The sequence below is a fragment of the Sciurus carolinensis genome, chromosome 3, assembly GCF_902686445.1.
Source record: "Sciurus carolinensis chromosome 3, mSciCar1.2, whole genome shotgun sequence".
Lineage (NCBI taxonomy): Eukaryota > Metazoa > Chordata > Mammalia > Rodentia > Sciuridae > Sciurus > Sciurus carolinensis.
Window position 1 is genome coordinate 102,676,742 of NC_062215.1, and position 20,630 is coordinate 102,697,371.

At 35.8% G+C, this 20,630-nt stretch overlaps 1 protein-coding gene and 1 non-coding gene across 2 annotated transcripts; one reads left to right on the plus strand and one right to left on the minus strand.

Annotated features, from left to right (window-relative positions):
• The first annotated feature begins 2,595 nt into the window (after positions 1-2,595).
• Tnfaip6 (TNF alpha induced protein 6) lies at positions 2,596-19,519 on the plus strand. Its single transcript, XM_047545656.1, has 6 exons — positions 2,596-2,751; positions 7,003-7,140; positions 10,513-10,674; positions 15,339-15,567; positions 16,766-16,806; positions 18,841-19,519. The coding sequence occupies exons 1-6, from the start codon at positions 2,658-2,660 to the stop codon at positions 19,008-19,010; spliced, it is 834 nt and encodes a 277-aa protein (XP_047401612.1). The 5' UTR covers positions 2,596-2,657; the 3' UTR covers positions 19,011-19,519.
• Positions 9,933-10,121, minus strand: LOC124981595 (U2 spliceosomal RNA). Its single transcript, XR_007108095.1, has one exon. It is a non-coding gene; the product is annotated as a U2 spliceosomal RNA (small nuclear RNA).
• Positions 19,520-20,630: the final 1,111 nt, after the last annotated feature.

Below are 20,630 nucleotides of genomic sequence, written 5' to 3' on the forward strand. Positions count from 1 at the left end.
AGGCAAGAGGATTCCAAGTTTGAGGTCAACCAGAGCAACTTAGTAAGATCATGTCTCAAAATAAAAATAAAAAAAGACTGGGGATGTAATGCAGAGGTAGAGTGCTTGCTTAGTGTGCATCGAAACCCTGGGTTCAAAAAAAGAAAAGAGGGCTGGGGATATAGCTGTTAGTAGAGTGCTTACCTTGCAAGCACAAGGCCCTGGGTTCAATCCCCAGCACCAAAAAAAAAAAAAAGAAAAGAAAAGAAAAGAAAGAAAGAAACCCTGAGTTCACTCCCCAGTGCCACCCACCTACCCACACACACACCAAGGAGCCACTGCTTACCTTAGACCCATGGATCAGGAAATTGGGAGAGGGGGTCATTCATCCATGAAGGCAGAGCATTTGGTAACGTAAGGTCTTCCAAGCCCTTGAAAGAGCATTTATCAGTGTGTTCTCTCTCAGGTCCTCCCAAGATACATCCTGGGTAGCACATCCTAGGAGTTTGGCAGGGAGTACTTCTCAGACAACTTCAAGGGCAATACTCCTTTTGCTTTTCCTTTCTTTCCTCCACCTTCCCATGAATTACCCACCTGAACCTTTCCTAGGTATAAACCTCATTTCCTCTTTTCTTTAACAGCAGAATTGAACATCCCCTCAAAACCTGAACCTACATCATTAAACATTGTTTTCTATTTCCTGGATGACAGAGAGGACAAGGTTTTCAAACACTGTACAGGGTAAGCGGAAATATTTATATTCTGCATGGGAGTTGGGAGAGGGGAGAAAGAAATCCTCCATCCTCAATTGGATTAATCTATCAAAGCAACTCATTAAATTTTCATGTTGAAACAAGTTGAACATTCACACCCTGCTGTAGTTGGAACTTCATTAAAATGCAAATGAACATAGAAGGGGAACTGATGTTAGTTACTTGGCCTAAGTAAAGATTAATTACAATCACTTTCCTGAGAGTAATTTCTAATAAATGAAAACCATAGGAAAATTAGGTGCTTGAGAGAGACACAGAAATGATATGGTCAGAGAATGTGACCAGAAAAACAACAGGGAGGTTGTGATGATCTTGCTATAACAGTGCAGAAATAAAGTTATATTTACATCCTAGACCACAAATTTAAAATACTCATCTAATTGCACTTTCCAGAGGAGCATCATGGTTCACTCCTTCTTTCCTTCCAACTGTTTATTTATCCTGTTTTCACTGACATTGCCTACATTCTCCATAGTCACACCCACATGGTCTAGACTGTATCCTTCTCTTTTGCACCAAATTTAAAATCATGAACGCAGTCAGTGGACTTTTTCTTTGTCTTTCACTTGCCAGGGCCCAAAATATTAATTTTGAGCCTTAGGAACTGAATGTATATCTCAGTGAATGTCTGGTAAATTCTGTATCCTCAGTTACATCCCCATTACTGCTCTTCTTAGAAAGAATGAGACCAGAACAAGTCTGTGATGTTGAATGCAAAGATGTCAAAAGGATTTAAAGCTAACTTCAGACCAGGGCATGTATGGGAAGTCGACTTTTGGGAAGGATGCCATTATCATTGGAGGGACTAAGGAAGTAGGAGAAAACTGAGTGCTATGCTATGATACAAGCAAATGGGAAGCAGTTTGAGACCAAGAGTAGAGAAGCAAAGTATCCAAGAATGGCAAGTAAGAGGAACAAAGGCGGCCAATAAATGACTATCAATCAACAACAGGAAATGCCATTAGTATCAGCAGCAGTAGAAATATTACCAAACAAGTTGCCCAAACAACATGCTTTTGTGTGGGGAAATAAAAAGGAAATTTTGGGATACCTGAAGGCATGGTAACTTTTTACTGTGGTGATTATTGGCTATTATTTTGGTCATCTTCTTTGAAGTTAGAGTTACGTAGAAAAAGTAGAGTGATCTACAAAAACTTTATTACTGGCTATTCACCTTTCCCCCAACACTTGGAGGATGTATGACCCAGGGACATTTATGTTATATTAGAATACTCCAAAGCCACTTGAATGTGCCAAGACTCTGAAATTGAACTACTTTTCTGGGAGCTGATATATTTATTTAGCTGCTGAGCACAACAAACCAAAGATTGCAATAGACTTTACCCAGAACACAGGCAGACAAGAGTAAGGAAATCTCACATCACTGGAGGAGGCTCAGGATCTGCCTATGCACAATGTTTTAAATTTGGCAATGTTTAGGAAAAACCAATTTAACCTTACCAGGGTCAAGATAAAGATCAGTGCTGAGTCCCTCATAAGACATTCAGGATTTCTCTTAAAATTCCTCCTAAAGTTTGCCTTTCTTTTAATCACATTTGCATCTGCACCAAATTACACACACTTCCTATTAGGAAAGCGTTTGTGACTGACAGAATAAGTGAACTCCTTTCTAAGTAAGTGATTTTTAAAACGTAGATGATCATCCTATAGCCTTAGTTTTGGTTGCCAATGCAAATGAGTCAGAGGACTTGGCTTCAGACACTGAGTTAATTGTGTAACTCTACAACGGAAAACACCATTGGAGAGTACTTGCTGACCTCACAGTTGAAAAAAACTATTTAAAAGATGTGCAAACCAGATGTTTCAGTCACATTTCAGCCGCTGCTCTGAGAATTTATCGTGAGCAGCCCCTGCAGGACTGTTAACTCCACTATAACTGAAGATATGATCATCTTAATTTACTTACTCATCTTGCTGTGGGAAGAGGCTCAAGGATGGGGATTTGAAAATGGGATTTTACATAACTCCATATGGCTTGGTAAGAAACTTCACTCATAAGCTTCTTGCTGGGAATGTCAACTCTTTGAAACCATGAAGGAATGAATCAAAGAAAAAATTTAATCTGCTTCAGGCTGATGTTTTCAAAGAAAATGCTTAAGAAAGGTAGCCATTGAAATACCATTTAAAAAATATAAAGTGTGCTGCCTTCTAAAATTTAAAAATAGCTCTTTATAAAATGAATTGTTTGATAGAAAATAGGTTAAGATTTATATTCCTTATGAAAATGTTTTAAAATTCTTCAAAGCAGATGTGACAGTATAGTAAGAAATATTTCTTTAAGCAAACTAAAAAGATTAATGTATTAGTTTATTTTCATTTCAACTGCATTTGCAGTCAGATTTCAGATAAATTGGAATATGCAAAAATGTTATAGTCATTGTTCTATGTACTCTGAGTTATAGGGTATATCTTAAATTTTCCAAATACCTTTCAACTATTTTGACAAAAGCAACTTGCAATACAGAAAAAAATGAAGAAGTTTTCTATTTCTGAATGCATTCTTACCATTTGATTCTTTTTTGTTGTTATTCTGCTAATCATATAATTACTTTTCTAACCTTTGTTAAACAAGGGAAATTTCTTTTGTTTTTTGCTTTGCTAAATGTAAGTAATGACATAGGCCAAAAAGTAAAGATAAACAATAGGAAAAAAGAAAAAACCAAAATACACAAAATGCTAAACACTCTTTATAGTACTATAAATAATACTTTAATTCATATGATATAAAAATTGATACTACTTTACATTCATTATTGTGTTTAATAGAGAAATTTTTGAATTGCTTGGGAATAAAACTGACAGATTCTTGAACAGAATGAAGAAAGAAAGAGAAAACAAAATTAACCTAGATTTTGGTTTTATGCTGCTAAGCAGCACATGGTTGTGGACTGTTTTCCCTTTCTGCTTATTTCTGGTGATAACTGTAAGCATGCGGGTTTCATTAAAAAGCCCGATTTGTAATGCACAGCCTTGCCGCCTTTTTTTTTCCAGCTTGAGCCAGCGAACTAGTTTCAGTGTGATGGATTTAGCCAAGATGGATTCTGGAATCTAGCAGAGGAATGAACAAACCTCTTTGTTTATGTTCATTGCATACAATCAAATTGAGGAAATACATACATATTTGTCAGAAATGAAAAAAAGTCAAAGCCAGAAGGAAGTTAAACCCATATGGCTAAATTTTGAAATGTTATCAAACTCTCTAGTGATCAAGTAATTTGGATTTTTTTTTAAGCGATAGTGTATTTTACAAAAATATAAACCTACTGTAGAAGTTCTTCCCCAGAAAGAGAAGAAAACCCAAATCATTGTTAATAGTATGCTGCAAATCTGAGGCTCAGAATAATTGCAAAGTGCTTCAATCTGGGACAAATTATTGACCAGTCAGCCTAGCATGAATTGTTTACAGTTGGTTGGGTCCATATAATGTTAGAAACTATTTAGGGAAGAAAGAGAATTGGATTAGAAGGCAGGAATCTGCTAGCAACTGTCAAGAACAGGACACTTTTAACTCTGCTATCTTCTAGTTCCTTAAATTGTAATTTTAAAACAGAACAACAACAAAAACTAAAGCACCAGAGATTTTGATCAGTTTACATGAATCATGAACATTGAAACCATACAAGTAGCAACTTCTTTTCAGCCTCTGTTCTAAATCTGGAAGACAAGGGTGAGGGATAGCGACAAATCCTCTTATAGGCCTCTTTATCCCCATTTAATAGATGGAGAAATTAAGGCTCAGGTGGTGATTTATACAAGGTTACATAATGCCTCCATGGTAGGACCAGCTGTAGAAACCAGAATCAACCTCTACTGTTGCAACTTCCTGAAAAAAAAAAAATATTAGTTAAAAGAAATGTTCAGCTTTGAAAAATAAATGACTATTGACTTAAAAAGTTATTAAGATGTTATTTCTTCTGAAAGGTAAAACTTTTAAAATTAGGATTTAATGTACAAAGGCCCATCTTAATATCTTAAAATTCCAAGTTGAGGAGTACTTTAAAATAAATGCCTTGTTTAAAATTGCCAGGTACATATACCACGAGTTCTTTGTACTTGCTCATAATGCAAGACACTGGGAAGTTCGGTGCTCTTTGAGGGAGGAACAATGTAGAATATTAACATTCAACAAATTAAATTGAAAATTATAGCACACACATTTTTGCTATTTCAGTTACTAGTTTAACCTGGAAATATGCTACCACTCAGCAACATCACTAGTCCTTTTTATTCTATTCTGAGATAGAGTCTTGCTAACTTGCCCAGGGTGGCCTCCAACTTGCAATCTTCTTGCCTCAACTTCCTGAGAGTTACTATCTTATTACTTAGAAAAGTGTCAGCATGTACCAGAAGTTTAAAAACAAAAAAATTACTGGGAAGAAAATTTTAAATTATTTTCTAAAATTCTATTAATTTTTCCCTCTGCAAACATCATATTTCAATTTTGGAATAAAATACGGAAGACATCAGTTTGAGAAAGCTTGGAATACCTTAAAATAATTCCTACAATTTTTTTTTCAAATAAAGATTTTTACTTAATATTCTTGGGGAACAGATGTAATTTTAACATCTTTTAAAAAGTAACAACAATCTGCTGGGTGAGGTGGCACATTTGGGAGACTGAGGCAGGAGGATTGCTAGTTCAAAGCCAACCTCAGCAACTTAGGGAGGCCCTAAGCAACTCAGCTAGACCTTGTCTCTAATAAAATTTAAAAAGGGGTTTGGGGATGTGGCTTAGTGGATAAGTGTCCCTGGTTCAATTCTCAGTATAATAAAATAATAATAATAATAGCAATCTTTATTATAATACTTAAGTAAATTAGGTATGCCTTCTTTTTCTATCAAAAGTCTTAGTGTTTAACTACTTAAAGATAACACATGTGGCCCACTAGTGTCCCTTTTCCTTGAGGATGGGACTTGATCCACCCTGCCTAGCAAAGTACCTCATGGTATATGCTCAAAATAACCAAATAGGAAATTAGGGGAAGCTTACTAAGACTCTGCCACATGAAGGATGCCTGGACAGTAGATGATTTGCAAGGGGAAAACATCTTGACTTGTTATGATTTGATGTTGCTGGTATTCTCGGATCTATGAGCATCAAACTGACCCCGGCATTCTGTGTGTGACTGATGGGCCTTTACCATTAACATAAAAAGAGCAGGGTCCCTTGGAATCTAGAAAAGCAGGGAATATGCCACACACCATCTCCCACTGAATTGTGGCAGTGTCAACTTTAGTTTAGGGAGAATGATGAGTTGGACTGAACTGTGTTTCTAATACCACTGGATTTATGTTTCGCTGTATGCCAAGGAATACGCGTTCTCATCTGGAATGGCCTTAATGGTGGCCGACTGCACAGGTTAGGGTAGAAATACTTAATACCAAAATACAAATACCAAAATCTGGCAGAACCATGATCTGGTAGAACTATTAGAGCAAACTTTATGACTATTGTCCTTGGAATCTCCTCACATGGCTTCTATGGCAGAAGGCACTCCAATTCAAAACAATCCACTTAAACAATGATCTATTGGAAGACAATTCATGTATGACTTAACACTGTCTAAAATATGTTGGGAACAACATGTGAACTAGAAAAGAAACCAAACAAAGAAGTTAGGAACTAACTGGCAGTTAGGTATGTCCAATTTTTTCTCTACTATATTTGAATCTATTTTTATTTTCCTTAACCAAGTATGCATTTGCTTTGGACTCCTGTTGTTTTAAATTTATTTACTAAGTTCTCAATAATATTGCCTTAGTCATTTCCCTCATGTGTATATTTTGACTTATTTTCTCCATCATTGTAAGCCTACATAATGGATTCATTTTCATTGGTTTCTTTTCCCTTCACTTCTTTTCTTTTCTTTTCTTTTTTAACCTGTTGCTTACTTTTCCAAGTTTTTTGACTTAAAGCCAAAAGAAATAGAAACTTCATCCTTAAAGATAATGTAGAACTATAATATACAAAAGACTTTCTTTTTGGCTATCGTGTCAGAAACAATCTACCTGGAATTTTTTGTTTATGCCCCCAAGTTTCCCCTAAATTTCCCCTCATTCATATTTTTTCCTAAGGCTTTCTAGTAATGAAAACAGCCACCTATGGCAGCTGACCTAGAAAGTTCTTTGGCAGGAATAATAGTTGATGTAACCTTCCAGCTGAGGCAGAATTTCCCTTGTTCCACAACAATGGATAAGAGTGTACTGATGATATTTTGTGATTTCACAGAACAAGCAGCGGGTGTATACCACAGAGAAGCCCGGTCGGGCAAATACAAGCTCACCTATGCAGAAGCTAAGGCGGTGTGTGAATTTGAGGGCGGTCGTCTTGCCACCTACAAGCAACTAGAGGCAGCCAGAAAAATTGGTAATTGATTTAACATTGATTTTCCTTCTTTTTCAGCTTTGGGGGAAAACAATTCACCTTTCCTATAATGCTTAATGAGACTTCTCTTTTCAGCACTTTTGGCCCCCAGGACATATTTTCTGTCTGGCTTCTCCTGGCCCTTCCACCTAGATCCAGAAAGGCTCTAGTAGCTCTTAATTTGGGGTTACTATCTAGTGAGAAGTAATAAACATCAAAAGAAAATGAGGATCTTGTTTTCTTAATATCATTTAAACTTCTCATTAATTTTAATGCAATTGCTATTCATTTTTTATATTTTTCTAACTCTTGACTTCTCATTATGGGTTTCCTCAGCTAGTAAATGATGCTACTACATTGAGTTTTACAAAGAAATTTACTTGGAAAGAGAAATATTGAATTTAGAGACCTTTTTAAAATATTTTTTAACATTAAATGGGAGACTGTATTTGTACTAAAGAATTGAAGGTTATGAGGAAAAGTTAAGCAGATTGTAAAAATGTCAGGAGAATCTGGGAAAATGAAAAAAGATCTGTTAAAAGAAAAAAAAAATCAGTAATTGCTGGGCTGAGTGGTACAGGCCTATAGTCCCAGCTAACTCAGAAGGTTGACGATGATCACACATTGGAGGCCAGCCTGAGCAATTTAGTGAGCACCTGTCTCAAAATAAAATTTAATAAAAGGTAGTGTTCAGTGGTAGAGTGCTTGCCTAGCATGTATGAGGCCCTACGTTTGATCCCCACCATTGCAAAAACTAACTAACTAACTAAATAAATAAATAAATAAGAAGGGCTGGGGATGTAGCTCAGTGGTAGAGCCCCACTGGGTTCAATCCCCAGTACCACAAAAGAAAATGAAAGACAGAAAGATAGATCCTATAATTATGAAGCTATTTTCTTTTAAAAGGGTGGGGGGCAGTGCTACTGTTATCTCTCCTGGGCTCTTTGGAAAATGAACCACACTCATCAGAGCTCCTTTACGACAGGAAAATCACTGTCGAACTTACACTATTATACAATAATAATGATGTATGGTTGTCCCACAATGAGTGTCAGCGAGAAATTGGTTCCATGATTCATATGGATACCAGAGATGTTCAAATCCTTTATATAAAATGGTGAGGTATTTTCATATAACATATGCACATTTTCCCATAGGCTTTATTTATTTTTTATTTAATTACTTACTTATTATTTTGCAGTGCTGTGGATTAAACTCAGGGCCTTGCACATGCTGGGCAAGAATTCTACCACTGAGCTACATCCTCTTCCCTCATATATTTTAAATCATCTCTAGATTATTTATAATATCTAATACCATGTAAACGCTTTGTAAATTGTTACACAATATTGTTTAGGAAACAGTGACAAGAAATAAATCTGTACTTGTTCAGTATAGACACAATTTTTTTAAAAAGGGATTTTTGCTGGGCACAGTGGCACATACCTGTAATTCCAGTGACTCAGGAGGCTGAGGTAGGAGGATCTCGAGTTCAAAAGCCATCCTCAGCAATTTAGCAAGGTCCTAAGCAATTCGGTGAGATCTTATCTTTAAATAAAATACAAAAAAAAGGGTGCGGGGCTAGAGATATGGCTCAGGGGTTAAGTGCCCCTGAGTTGTTCAATCTCCGCAACCAAAAACCAAAAAAAAAAAAAAAAAAAAAAAAAAAAGAGAGAGAGAGAGAAATTTTCAATCCCCAATTGTTTGAATGCACAGATGCAGAATTTGTGTACATGAAGGGTCAACCATAAAAATATCCTCTCAGATACCCCAAAGCTTCCCCTGATAACTGCTTATCTATGATTACAAGACTGTGTGGGGTAAAGGAACTGTCACGGTGGACACCAAAGCTGTAGTCTTTATGAGCCTTCCTGGACGTCTAGTAACGTCACTATTGGATGGCAGTGACAAATATTAGAACACCTCCAGATCGCAAGTTCAAAGCCAGCCTCAGCAAAAAGCGAGGCAATAAGCAACTCAGGGAGATCCTGTCTCTAAATAAAATACAAAAAATAGGGCTGGGGACATGGCTCAGTGGTCAAGTGCCCTGGAGTTCAATCCCTGGTTACCCACCCCCACTAAAAAAAAAAAAAAAAAATCCTCCAAACCTTAGCCAGGGAAACAGGGCCAAGTCTTCATTTGAAATTTATAATAGAATTTATTATTATTCAAATCCTTTAAAATATTACTTTTTTTTTTTTTTTTTTTTTTTTTTTTGATACTAGGGATTGAACCCAGGGGCACTTGACCACTGAGTCACATCCCCAGCCCTTTTTCTTTATTTTTTATTTTGAGGTAAGGTCTCACTAAGTTGCTTAGGGCCTCGCTAAATTGCTGAGACTGGTTTCAAACTTGTGGTCCTCCTGCCTCAGCCTCCCAAGTAGCTGGGATTATAGGTGTGCGCCACCACGCCTGCCTAATATCTTAATTTATTCTGAAATAGAGTCATTAAAATTACCACTTGGAATTTTTTTTTAATGTTTTAGTTGTAGATGGACACAATATCTTCATTTTTATATGCTGCTGAGGATCTAACTCAAGGCCTCACACATGCTAGGCAAGCGTGCTACCACTGAGCCACAACCACTTGAGATTTTTTAGTGTGTTTCTGAATTTGTAGTAATTTTAGAAATTATTTAATGCCAATGGGAAAGCCAGCTTTGAACCTGGAATATTTTTATGTCCATAGTATGATTTGTGGCCCATCTGAAACTTATTTTTCAAGTAAAACCATTTTCTATTAAAAGTAATGTTATATTTTAAACTCTTTTTTTTTTTCTGCTTATTGCTGTCTGAGGGGGTGGACCATTCCTGTAAGTAGTACAATACTACGTCAATTCTTTGAGTGGAGAGAACAAGTTCCTATTCCATTTCCTTGCTCTAATAATCCATTCAATATATTGTCCAAGGATAGAAGATAAATCAGATATTAAAGTGATAAAACAGATAAAAATAGATACCACACTTGATCTTAGCCAAGAGGTGTCAAACTTTTCTTTTTCTGGGGGGTGGGGTTTTTAGGGATTGAAATCAGAGGTAGTTTACCACTGATTCACATTCCCAGCCCTTTTTATTTTTTACTTTGAGACAGAGTCTCACTAAGTTGCCCAGGGTCTTACTAAATTGCTGAGGCTGGCCTTTAACTTACCATTCCCCTGCCTCAGCCTCCCAAATCATGGGGATTACAGGTATACACCACCAGGCTGGGCCAAAATTTTTTTTTTTTTTTTTTTTGGAAGTAGTTTTTTTCCCATTTTACATGAACTGGACTTGGGCAGTTGGGAAACTTATTGTTGGAAGTGACCCTCTTTGTTAAGGTGACTTCTGCTCAGCTGAGAAATTTGTTAAGTCCATAACCCTTTCTTCTTCTTGCAGGATTTCACGTCTGTGCTGCTGGATGGATGGCCAAGGGTAGGGTTGGATACCCCATTGTGAAGCCAGGGCCAAACTGTGGATTTGGAAGAACCGGTATTATTGATTATGGAGTCCGTCTCAATAGGAGTGAAAGATGGGATGCCTATTGCTACAACCCACATGGTTTGTTAAAAATGAGCATTGTATGTTTTACAATCAAAATTACACAATGAGCAACAACAAAACAATTATATAACACTAAGGAATTGCTTTTAAAAAAATGGCTTCTTCCAGAAAAAATTAAATTTGGTAATGATAAATATTAACAATAACTCCATTCTTAGAGTGCTTATCCTGTGCCAGACACTGAGGTAGGCTCCTTCACCTACATTCTCATTTGATATTCACAATAGCAGTAGCTCCTTGCTATTGTTATTGCTGTTTTAGGAATCAGGAAATTGAAACTTTCGTAGAAGTTAAATAACTTATCCAAAATCAGATAGCCAATAATTGTAGGCAGGTAGTGTGAGAATTTGGGTCTACTCTGTGCCAGGGAAATTCCTGGCCACAAGGAAGAGAAAAAAGAGAGGGGTGGGGAGACCAGATTATAAACTTGTCATATTACTTACCTAAAGCAATAAAGCAATGCTACCGAATGTTAACTGTTCAAAATTATCCCTCGGATAATGGAAAAATGGAAATGAAATAAACAAATATTTTCTGTAATTTTTTTGGAGGGAGGGGGGTTTAAGAGTTTAGATTTCCAAACAAAGCAACTCTCAGTCTGTGATTTGGTTTAGCAATTACATGCTTTAGATACTGGTTATTATTATTTAGTATATTTTGATTCATTTTGTTGGTTTCTTGAAATCTTTAATAAGAAAATTAATTCATTATAATTTCTAGAAAGTTACTTTTGTTTATGTTATTGGAAGAAAAAATAGACTCTTCTTTTTGATATTTCTCCCCCCAAGACAGTATTACAAGTGTTATATAATGTTTACAAAGCTTTTTTGGCATTTATGATCATAAACATACTTAAGTGGTGTTCCACTTGGATTCACCTTCTAAAAAATTCCGGAGCACAGTGGGAAGTTCTAGCATATGCTTACAGAATTTATTATTTAATGACACTAATCAGTAGAGAATAGTCTTTTATGTCTGTAACTAACCTATATTTCAAAATTATGTGTATTTCAAATAGAAAGAAATTTGCCTAGAGTTATCTCCTAGTCTCATTTGAAACAAAATATAGTTTTCGTTGTTGTTTTTCAGTACTGAGAATTGAAACCACAGCCTCACATGGGTGAGGCCAGTATTCTTCCATTGAGCTATAACCTCAGTCCCTTTATTTTTTATTTTGAGACAGGGTCTTGCTAAATTGCCTAGGCTGGCCTCAAACTCATAATTCTCCTGCTTCAGACTTCTGGAGTAGCTGGGATTGCAGACATGCACAAGCACTCCAGGCTTACAATGCATTTATAATAGGACTATAACTTCCAAGTCTCTTTTGACATGTTTTAAGATGATTTAGTCCTAGGTAGTATTATACTATTGTATATTTAGTACTCATTGTTAATAGTACATAAATCTTCCTTTTCTCCTTCCCTTTCCTCTTTTTCTTCTATATATCTAGCTTACTTTTAGATTTAGTAGACTGATGATTATTTAGGACATGGCTACCTAAAAGACAGTGCAAACTGCCTAAATTAGAACTAGAACAGCTCATTAAAAAGTAATTGGGGGACTAGGGTTGTGGCTCAGCGGTTGAGAGCTTGCCTAGCCTCAACCCAGTGAGGCACTGGGTTTGATTCTCAGCACCACATATAAATAAATGAATAAAATAAAAGTCCATCAACACTAAAAAAATTTTTTAAAAAGTAATTGGAGTGAAAAAATATGATAGTATCAGAAAAATAAAGCATCATTACTTATCAATATCACCAAGTGAAAGCTGATTGGAATAAGGAATAATAAGATCATTAAATATTCAGAAGTAATTGCTCATCTCAAATTTAGAATGTATGAGATGATGTTGACTGATTGCATGTATGATTTTATTTATTTATTTATCTATTCATTTATTTATTTATATTCATTTTTTTGGGGGGTTGAACTCAGGAGCCCTTAACCACAGAGATACACCCCTAACCCCTTTTTATTTTGAGACACATTCTTGCTAAGTTGCTTAGGGCCTCACTAAGTTGCTAAGTCTGGTCTTGAACTTGGGATCCTCCTGCCTCAGCCTTCTGAGACACTGGGATTACAGGCATGTATCATGCCCAGCCATGTATGAATATTTTTTAACCAATTAATAGTCCTTAGAGGTCCAGTCAGTTTTGCAAATCTGTCATTTTCTAAATAAGCAATGGATTAAGCAATAACTACATGTAACATAAAATACAAAGCCAAATAGGTGTATCTAAATAAACAACCAAATTAGTTCAATATTTGAAATGTTTTCCTAATGAACATACAACAAAGATAAGGTGCTATGAACAGAGCAAGTCATTCCAAAAGCTCGTGAAGTCATGTTTATGAACACATACAAACCATGTATCATGTAATATTTCATGATACAATAACATTTGCATAACACTCATAAATTAACTTCCATATGTTATTCTCAGAATAACCCTGTGAAGTAGGCATAGTTATATTTTACCAAGGAAGAAAATGATTTATAGAATGGTCATGGAGCTCCAACTAGATCCTTGACCTTTCCATTTCTCCCCAGCCTTCTAAGATGCTGTTCAAGTTAGACCTTAGGGAGATAAGTTTCCTTAACTTCTACAGCATTAAGGATTCGAACACAATTTTTAAATATTTATTTGTTTGTTTGTTTATTTTGAGTACTGGGGATTGAACCCAGAGGCACTTTACCACCAACCTATATCTTCAGACCTTTTTAAATTTTTATGTTGAGACAGGATCTTGCTAAAGTAGCAAGGCTTGCAATCTTCCTTCCTCAGCCTCCTGAGTCACTGGAATTACAGGCCTGTGCTACCATGCTGGGTTCTAAAACAATGTTTTTAAAACAGCAATTTTAAAAGAGAATATTCTTGGAAAAAACTTTTAATTCTTATATTAAAAATAAGTATATCTTCAAATGCTACCCACACACGTTATTTTTTGAGTTTCCATCTCCTACCTTTTTTGTTTTTTTTTAGATACTGGAAATCTAACTGATAGGACATTAAAATTAGGTTCCTCCATAGTCTTCCTCTGGGTCATATTGCAAACCACTAGTTCTGAAAGAGTTTTTAATTTGTTCTTTTTCTCTTTCTTTCTGTTCTGGTTTGCTTGTTTTTCTTATGGCACGTTATGTCACATGCTAAATCCATAAAATGAATAACTTAGAAAAAACAAACATGACTATCTCCACCAAATTCACAAGTATTAGGATTTCAATGTTCATTTAAAACCAGCATGGAACCTAGCATGGTGGTGCATACCTGCAATCCCAGCAAATTAGGAGGTTGAGGCAGGAGGATTTCAACTTCAAGACCAGCCTGGGCACCTTACTGAGAACTTGTCTCAAAATAAAACATAAAAGGGACTAGGGGTATAGCTCAGTGGTAAAATACCCTTGGGTTCAATCCCAGTACCAAAACAAAAACAAAACTCCACACTATAATATTAAGGCTAAGGATGTAGCATGAGTGTGAGCTTAGCATGCACAAGGCCTTGGGTTCAGTACTCAGCACAAATTATTCCCTTTATTTGAATTGAGTCACTTCTATGGTTCCTTATGATCCTAAAATTCTATAATGATTTTCCAAACAAAACGTAGGGGACCCATTATTCTAAGTGAGTCCCTGAAGACAATGGTGACAATGGTGAACAGGAAAAAAAAAAAAAAAAAAAAAAGACTCTCACCATCTCGAGTGGGATGTGTTGGTAAAGGCCTACAACCCCAGCTACTCTGGAGGCTGAGGAAGAAGGATTAAAATTTCAAGGCCAGCCTAGGCTATTTAGCAAGACCCTGTCTCAAAGTAAAATGTTAGAAAAGGACTGAGAAAGGGAAGGTACTGGGGAATAAATAGACTAAATTAGATTGTTCTATTGTAGGCATGTAGGAATATATAACAATAAATTCCAGTATTATGTATAGTAATAATGCACCAACAAATCTTTTTATAAACTGAAAGTAGAAAAAGGGTACAGCACTTGCTGAAGGCCCTGGATCCAATACCCAGTAATGGAAAATCAGTCAATCAATCACTACCATCTTGATTAGGCTGCTGGTAAGATGGGTGTATACATATATTTGGCAAAATACATGAACGTAACCCAGGTGTGGGGGTGGGTGTACCCCTGTAATCCCAGCAACTTGGGAGACTGAGGCAGGAGGATTGTGAGTTCAAAGCCAAACTCAGCAACTTTTCAAGACTCTAAGCAACTCAGCGAGTCCCTGTTTCTAAATAAAATATTAAAAAGAACTGGGGATGTGGCTCAATGGTTAAGCGCCCCTGAGTTCAATCCCCAGTACCAAAATAAATAAAATACAGAAAAGTTGTGCGTTTTATGTCTTAAAAGATAAAAAAAAAAAAAAAGGAAAAATGAAAACAGAAACACAATTAAATTACCATTTTTCCTGCTGTTTTTACTTTTTAAAAAATCGCAAATACTTCATGTTCATTTTAGGTAACTGAGAAACTTTTAATGAAAAAATACATTTATTCTTTATCTATATTGCATACATAATATATTATAGGTACCATATGTTAAGCAATTTCTTTAGTATTTCATTAAGAGTAATAAATAATGTCTAAGAAGGAAGTATTATTTTTAAATCAAGATAATTATTTTCCTAAGCCTTTCTTTTCTTTTCTTTTTAATCTCAGCAAAGGAATGTGGCGGTGTCTTCACAGACCCAAAGCGAATTTTTAAATCTCCAGGCTTCCCAAATGAGTATGATGATAATCAGGTATGCTACTGGCACATTAGACTCAAGTATGGTCAGCGTATTCACCTGAGTTTTTTGAACTTTGACCTTGAAGATGACCCAGGTTGCTTGGCTGACTATGTTGAAATATATGACAGTTACGATGACGTCCATGGCTTTGTGGGAAGGTACGTGTGTTTCTGCATATGGCTTTTTAAATTTTTTTCTCTGCCTATAATGTTGATTTTCCTCTACTTATACTCTTTGATAACATCATATTCTTTTTCAACAAAGATTTTTCTTAGTTGATTGCTACAGGTACTTATTAAAGTATGATAATAGCATTTTGATCAATTGTTAACCTATAAAAACCTCATGATTTGACTAACAATAAAAAAAGAGATGTTAGTTGAAGAATGTGTTGGGGTTGCTAAGCGTTCTAATTCCTGTCAACTTCATAAAAAGGATTACAAACTCAACAATTACTGCCTTTCTCCTTGCCTTTCTCCTTGTAAAAGACCTTGTAATAAGTATTATGAATGAAAAGTAAATTAGCAAAGTATAACCCCTTCCCTCGCACAATTTAGATAAGTGTACAATGAATATCTTATTTAAAATACCTTTCTTTGCCATAAAAAACAAGTGCTCCCTTCCTCAATATTTTTTTTTTAATTTTCTAATATGGGAAAAAATATCCTGAGACATAAATATACAATTAACTGTTTTATATATGTAGGTCCCTACTTAACACTTTTTGCATTCTTTCTTTGTATTGTTTCTTTGTATTGTTTGCTTGTTTTAACAGTATTTGGGATTAAACTCAGGGCCTTATACATTCTAGGCAAGCAGTCTATCACTGAGCAACATCCCCAACCACAATAACCAGTATTTTGAACTATCTAGTCTGTTGTGGTAGCCTAGTGGCTTGGGAGGCTGAGGCAGGAGGATTGCAAATTTGAGACCAGCCTCAGCAATGTAGCAAGACCTGTTTCAAAATTAAAAGATAAAAAAAGGGGCTGGGTATATAGCTCATTTGATAGAGTGCTTGCCTTGCACGCACAAGGCCCTGGGTTCAATCCCCAGCACCACCAAAAAATAAATAAATAAATAAAAAAGGCTGGGCATGTGGCTTAGTGGTTAAGCACCCCTGGATTCAATCCCTAGTACAAGATAATATATAATTAATATTGTGAGATTAATTCAAACAACAAACTGTTTCAACCCCTGTTCTCCCTTACAAATCCAAGTTAAAAAACAAGAAATATTTTTTAAATTATAGAAAAATGAGCCACTGCTTAAAGGAATTAAAGCATTTATTATCAGTAAGAGCCGCTTCAATAGCTATATAACATATGTGACCTCTTTTTTCTAAAAATTCCCTTTCAGATACTGTGGTGATGAGCTTCCAGAAGACATCATTAGCACAGGTAATGCTTCGAGTAGAGGAGCAATACTTTGATTTATCACTGCATCCCTGATAGTAAAGGACTATCACTCACTTTTTTCTTTTTTTGGCAGTGCTGGGGATTGAACCCAGGGTCTTGTGCTTACAAGGCACGCACTCTACCAACTGAGCTATATCCCCAGCCCCTATCATTCACTTTTTAAGTGTGTGTGTGTGTGTGTGTGTGTGTGTGTGTGTGTGTGTGTGAAGTACTAGGGATTAAACTCAGGGCTTCACACATCCTAGACAGCACTCTACCATACCACTAAGCTACATTCCATCCTTTCTTAATTTTTTATTTTAACCCAAGGCCCTGCCAGACTGCCCAGGCTGGCCTCAAATTTGCCAACCACCCACCTCAGCCTCGGCCTCCAAGAGTAGCTAGAATTACAAGTGTGACCCATCACACCTGAGGTTTTAATGTTGCGGGAGCTGGGGGTTGGGGACAAACTCAATGGTAGACCACTTGCCTAACATGCGTAGCATGTGTGAGACCCTGGGTTCAATCCCAGTCCTGAAAAATAGAAACGAAAAAATAAGTAAAGTTGTCATAACTAAGACTTGATGTAGATTGTTAGCTTGTAAACTACATAGAATTTTTTATTTATACTTAAAGACTTATGCCAACTCCTTGCACTAAAAATGTACAGGCCCTCTTTAGTTGTAGGAAATGCAGTGAGAGTCTTGAAACTGCAAATCCACAAACACTACTATAGTCTGTAGCTTATGATTTCCTAGGTTCATTTGTTCATACACACACACACACACACACACACTCACACACACACACACACACGGAACAAATAACAAACCCAAAACCTGTTCCTAAAAATAATTTTACTTTGCTTTTTTACATTTTTATCTTAAACAGAATTCCCCAGAGATTATTCTGGAGAACACACTTTTGTAAAATATTTTAAGATGTGTTGTATAAGCAAAGGGCTTTGAGATCAAATGAATTTGGGAAACATTGGGTTAAAAAGTATCAAACAAGTTTCTTTCTTAGAAGACAACAGGGAACTTTTAATGTGCTGATTTGCATAGTATAAATCTCAAATTGTTGGATATAATAAGCTATGTTTTCCAAAATTAACTCCTCCCAAAATTATTTTGTCTTTCCCTAGAAAATGTGCCTCAAGAAATGTCCTTGTAGAGGCATGAATTTATCACAATAAGCATTATTACTCTTTAAAATTATTGCAAACTATTTTCTAGCTGAGAATCTTAACTTTCTTAGAAGTCTTCATTTTTTTTTCCTTTTTTTCCATCACCAGTACCAGCCATTGGCATTCTTATGTGCTCTTATTTTTCCTCCAAGTCATAAAATTATCACAATACTTGTGCAACCAAAAATACCAAAGTTACATTGAGCTGCGACTCTAAGTAGTCTTTCAACAGACACTTCTGGTTCACTTACGCCCACAACCAGCCTTGCAGTGCATTCAATTCTAATTTATTCATCATTATTACAAAATATGGAATGTCCTGTTCTGTTGCTTAATGATTAATGCTCAAATTTTATTCATTTATTACTCTATTGCAACCTTTCTAGGAAAGGTGACCTATTAAACCTTCTATTCACTTCTTTTTCTTCTGTCGAAAACATATTTTGTGTTAACAGAAAGTTGAAAGGTGACAGAGCTGCAGGAGATAGTTGGTGAGGTGGAGGTTGGGGGATGGGCTGAGAATTATATTTAAAAATCAAACAGCTGGGCAAGAGAAAGCACACACCAGTAATCCCAACAATTTGGGAGGCTGAGGCAGGAGGATTGTAAGTTGGAGTTCAGCCCAGGCAATTTAGCAAGACTGTGTGAAAATAAAATAAAAAGGGATGGGAATATAGCTCAGAGGTAGAGCACTAGCTTACTATGTGTGAGGCCCTTATTCAACTCCCAGTGCAAAAGAGGAAAGAAAGGGAAGGGAAGGACCGGCCACTTCTTATATGAGAAAGGTGAATCTTCAAATTATCAGACAAAACAAAGCAACTTTGTTCTTTTGTCTGCTCCTGTCCCCACAGGAAACGTCATGACCTTGAAGTTTCTGAGTGATGCTTCAGTAACAGCAGGAGGTTTCCAGATCAAATATGTTGCAGTGGATCCTGTATCCAAATCCAGTCAAGGAAAAAATACAAGTACCACTTCCACTGGAAATAAAAACTTTTTAGCTGGAAGATTTAGCCATTTATAAAACAAAACAAAACAAAACAAAACAAAACAAAACAAAAAGAATATTCAAAATATACAATGTTGTATCTTTTGGAAACTCTTAGATCTCACTTTTGTATTATTATTATTGTTGTTGTTAATGTTTATTTATTATTTTTCTAAATGTGAAAGCAATACCTAATTTTGGAGAAAATTGAAAAATACAGAACATTTCAAATGAAAATCTCTCATACTCTTACTACATAGAGATAACTAGTGTTAACATTTTTATATATTTTTCTTTCAGTCATTTTTCTACATGTGGTGTATGTATGTATATATCTATGTGTATTTGTATTTAAAAGTTTGGAATCCTGCTCTCTGTACAGTTTTATATGCTTTTTTTTAACCTTAAATTTTATAGCCTAAGCATTTCCCCAAATCATTGTGTCCGTGGTATGATTACTTCATACTTTATTTAAACCTCTTTATTGTTGGAATTTTAGATTATTTTCATAAATATTGCTGAATAAATATTCTTGAATGCACATACTTATGTAGTTGTTTAATTTGGTGGGACAGGAATCAAAGTAGAATTATGGAATCAGAGATTAAAATAATGGTTTTCTTTTTTATTTTTTGGTACTGGGAATTGAACTCAGTGGCGTTTTACCACTGAGCTACATTCCCACACATCCCTAGTCCCTTTTATTTTTTATTTTGAGACAAGGTCTCATTAAGTTGATGAGTGAGGGTTTTACTAAATTGTTAAGGCTAACCTTGAAGTTGCAGTCCTCCTGCACCTCCCAAGTAGCTGGGATTTCAGGCATGTGCCACCAAACCTGGCTTCTTTTCTTATATTTATGTTTATGATTGTCAAAAGACAAAATAACAAACAGTTTAAACAAAATTAGTTTAAAGATCTAAGTGGGTGGTAGCACATACCTTTAATCCCAGCTATTCAGGAATCTAAGGCAGGAGGTTGCAAATTCAAAGCCAGCTTCAGCAACTTAGTAAAACCTGTCTCAAGCAAAAGAGGTGGGGGATAGTTGAGTTGAGTGGTTAAGTGCCCCTGGGTTCAATGTTCAATCCTAGTACCAAAAAAAAAAAAAGGAAAGAATTAAAAGAATAAAATAAAAATAAAAGGATGTGGAAAACCAAAGGCCAGATATTTTCTCTGGTAAGCTAATGCTGATCCATGGAAGGGGGTTGGTAGGGAAGAATGAAGGAATTTTAGATTATTTAGAGGGGAGTGAGGGGGAGATGTGGGGTGGTGGGAATGGGAAGGATGGTAGAATGAGACAGACATAAAATTATTATCCTATATACATGTATAAAAATTTTTTAAAAAAAGATCTGGGACCCTAGTGGCAAAGAGTCCTGGGTTAAATACCTGGTACCATTAAAAAAAAAAAAAAAAAAAAAATTAATTAATTACAAATTTTTAAAAAGAAAGAAAGGAAAAGGAATTTGACTTCATTTACAATTCTAGAATTGAGCAACACCTCGTTTTTTAAAATAGAATAAGTGTTCCTATGAGCTCAGCAGGGGATGTTGGCTTTATTGGCAGAAAAGGGCTGAAGAAAGCAGCAACAGAGGAACAAAAAGTGGATTGGTCATTTCATAGTTATTTTCCTTACAAGGTTAAAGCAAAGGGGACCTC